Source organism: Protobothrops mucrosquamatus, unplaced genomic scaffold (assembly GCF_001527695.2).
Source record: "Protobothrops mucrosquamatus isolate PMUCROS unplaced genomic scaffold, P.Mucros_1.0 scaffold_125, whole genome shotgun sequence".
Taxonomy (NCBI): domain Eukaryota; kingdom Metazoa; phylum Chordata; class Lepidosauria; order Squamata; family Viperidae; genus Protobothrops; species Protobothrops mucrosquamatus.
The window spans coordinates 573,456-577,148 of record NW_015386201.1 but is presented as its reverse complement, the minus strand read 5'-3'; the positions used below and the strand labels follow the sequence as shown (position 1 = coordinate 577,148).

At 39.9% G+C, this 3,693-nt stretch overlaps 1 protein-coding gene across 2 annotated transcripts in view; it reads left to right on the top strand.

Moving 5' to 3' along the window:
- Nucleotides 1–3,431, top strand: part of WDR75 (WD repeat domain 75) — a 30,032-nt gene extending 26,601 nt beyond the window's left edge. For both annotated transcript variants that reach the window (XM_015817088.1, XM_015817080.1), the window contains exons 19-21: nucleotides 663–803; nucleotides 899–984; nucleotides 2,409–3,431. In XM_015817088.1, the coding sequence (XP_015672574.1) occupies nucleotides 663–803; nucleotides 899–984; nucleotides 2,409–2,616 (435 nt within the window). In that variant the 3' untranslated portion in view covers nucleotides 2,617–3,431. The remainder of the gene's footprint in view (nucleotides 1–662; nucleotides 804–898; nucleotides 985–2,408) is intronic.
- The last annotated feature ends 262 nt before the right edge of the window (nucleotides 3,432–3,693 follow it).

The following is a 3,693-nucleotide window of genomic DNA, read 5'->3' as shown; positions in this document are numbered from 1 at the left end:
CAGGACTGGCCTAGGGATATTTTAAATTGGATTTTAATCAATTTTTAAAATAAGAAAAGGCCTATTTAAATATATCTTTTAATTTATTTTAAATTTTGTATATTTGTATCAATTGCTCTGTTTTTTAACTGGCTGTAAGCCGCCCTGAGTCCACCAGGAGAAGGGCGGGATATAAATACAATAAACTGAAACTGAAACTATAAATCTATATTATAATTTACAATCGGGTTAAGATAAAGCAATTCCAAATGACAATTGGCCTTCATCTCAAGGATTTATAGTACCTTTCTTGGAGTTTTTGGGCTCTTAAAAATCATGGAGAAGGCACCAAGCTGGTCATGGATTGCACCAATCTTCTGGCCAGGTATTGTTAATTCAACCTTGCCTTCCTAATCTGGTACCTCCCAAGCAAGTTGAAGGATGCTTTCTGCAATTCCCTCTGCTGGTGGCATATTATAGATAGACACTCTAGTTCCACCAGGATACCAAGGCTGACCTAGTTAATGACTGCCTATCCTCATATTGCACCTGACTGCTGAACAAGCATGTGCTCTAAAGATAAGTTACTGTTTTCTTGTTTTGTAGCACTTTTGTTCCTGTGCTTGAAAATTATTTGCCTATGCCTTAATGTAGATGTGGTTGTTTTTCCATCTCCTTTTTAGTTAGCAGTTGAGGAGAACATTTCCATGACTCCTTTTTACCTCTTACTGGGGAAGCATCGGCAGCAAATGAAAGAGGGAATGGATATTGGGAAAGTTCCTGTGCAGAATCTGCTAGGTCAAGAATCACCTGCTGTTAAAGAAGTAAGAATGGATCTAACTCATACTCGGAATTTATACATTTGCAATGACTTCTTAAGAAAGTGCTCTAGTCTCACCGGCTTGTGTTTTCTCCCCAGCTGCTTCATACTCCAGCACATGTGTTGCCTTCAGCTTCTTTCTTATGTCCTCTTTTTATTCACTCTTTGCTGGTGCCTAGAACAAGGTAAGAAACCTGAGAGGTCCCTCAGATGTAATATACTAAAATGTATTGTCCAATTTTGATTGAGATGGGATCCAAACGCAGAGATACCCATGTAGGCTGCATGTATGCTGCTGTGTTCAGAGATTTACGAGACATCCCATCTTCCCTGACAGGAGTTCTAAAAATGAATCAACTACTGTCACCTATCAATCAAACCCCGAAATCCCCTGTTAGGATTAGATTACTTGCCAAGGCGCAGGATGTGAAACATCCGCGTGTCCTTCCTTTGCCATTTTTTCTTTTTACTTTGTACACTTTCCTTTCTTGTCCAACTGATGGAAAGTAAGTGAAATAACAGCTCAAGAGAGGGATGCTTCCTCTTGTATTTAGGATATATCTAGAAAGTTTAGAAATTTGTGGACCCCAAACCTTCGGCCCTCTGCCAAAGTTGTCTGCAGGAAGGAGGCCAGGACGTGCAATCATGCAATCAACATGTTCCCTTTTTTTACAGTCTTGTATGTGGAGTTTTGATCACATGGCTTGTGACTCTTAACATTGACTTTTTTGACCCTGTTTGGACATCTCTGCCAATGACCATAATCCCTTCAGGGCTGTTCTTTCTGGTCCTTAGAGGGTTGATCCACGTTATTTTTTTTTACTCTTTGGAGCTTTTTCAGGGAGGGGAGGATTTAATCATTTGGAGTATCTCATTAGACACGATGGAAGAAAGAACGTGTGGAATTCATGGAGTTCTTGGAATATAGTCCCAGTTGGGTTCTTCAGATTGCAATCTGGATTTGGTCCTAATCAAATCAATCTGGTATTGATCCGATTTTCTGCAGATATTCTGCCCCAAGACCCTGGAGATTGTCAATCACCAGCCTTCTTGATTTCAGCTTTTCAAATTTCAGCTCTACAAATGCCACAAGGGAATCCCCACCGAATTGCTGCACCAATGTAGCCTTGCCAGGAGGCAAAATATCTGCCAAAAAAACAAACAAAACCCAACTCAAGGCCTCATTATTAATCTCCCAAAGCACAAAGTATCTGACTGCCAAGTATGCATATTAACCTAATAATAGCTCCTCCTCTCCCCCACCTCCCCCCAGCATATACTGCAAATGCATACAATGCTGGCACCTCAAGGAAAATGGCTGGCTTTCCCTGATGTAGCTTGGTATGTATACAAACTCCATCAGTGCCTGTTGTATAGAAAAAAATATATATCTGAAAATACGTATTTGAGGAATTTGTGTTCTTTTTTATACTAAAACTGTTCAGGAAAACATTTAAGAGGAAAGGAGGACTATATGCAGTGGAATGGTTGACTGAGATAACTTGCTGGGCTTTTTTGGCATTATTTAGGACCTCTCTGTTTTTGAGAGAAATAGACGAAATAGACGAATGGCTTACATAATTCTTCTTCTTTTTTTTTTTTTAAACAGCACTAGTGAAATTGCTGACGAAGTGGAAATGCTAAGTGACAGTGAAGAGAAGGAGTCCGAAGAGGAATCTGAGGTTATTGAAGTTTGCCCAGAGGCTTCACAGACAGCAGAATGCTTTGGGGAGAGTGTCTCTAAATTATCAAAACTTCAGGAAAGAGAACTTCGTAAATTAAGGAAATTGGACTACAGCTGGGCCTCTGGACTCTAAACCTGTGACATTTGCAGACTTTTTTTTTACATATTTCTTCCAGTAATTTAATAAAATGCCAAATAAAAGTTAAGCTTTCTTTGTCGCTTTTGCTATTAATATAAAATAAATCTTCAGGGCATTCTTAGACATCGCCCATCATTAGGCTTGAGCATGCTTGCCTAAAAAAAGAGAGAGCTTTGTGGTGAAAACAGGGCTTCTGTTAGAAGAGCCTTTCCTTTTATACGTTACTTTGGGCCAAGATTCAAGAGCGTCGCAATTCAAGTGTTTGTGTAAATAAATGCACCTTATTTTAGACATCGGAAGCATTTACCTGCTTTGTGTTGTAAAAAAATTAATAATAAGGCTGTAACACGGAAGCTAAGGGATCTTTTGCTTGAGAAGAAAAGCAGTAACCCGTTCTGAGCTGAAAGAAGTATTTGCTAATCTGCATTCCTAAAATGTCTAGAGATGCCTGGGGCAGAGTTTGGAAATCGTAAGACATTCAAAACAAATCTCCTTTTGTCAAATGCAGGCAGTAGAAATGAAATAGCTAATGAAGAGGTCATTGAGGATGCTGAAAAATAGCAGTCTGTGCGAAACAGTTGATCAGAAAAGAAAACGGTTTCGAGCATTAAGGGGTGTGTGTCTGTGTATGCTGGGACGAGAGGGCTCTTATGAATTTGATACTGTAAACAATGTTGGTTCAGAATGGTTTTCCCCTTAGCACTGTTTCTTGCGGTAAAAACAGCTTCAGAAACAAAGAATGACTCGCCCAAGAATGTTCTAAGTTGTATAAATCACCAGCAAAACTATTTTTTAAATGATTTGCATTAAAGTTTACAGTTCTAAAGATAAAAAAAAAATGAGGAAAAAAAAAGGAAAATTATTTCTAGTTCCCGACTGGTTGGCCCAGGAGGAGGAGACGGGAGCAGGTCTTGAGACGGTTGTATGGGAGGACTTTGACTCTGTTGCTCCTGAAGATGTGGACAGGGTCTTGGGGAGGCTGAATGCAACCACATGTTTACTAGATCCGTGTCCCTCCTGGCTGGTACTGGCAGCCCGGGAGGGGACACGAGCCTGGTTCCAGGGAATTGT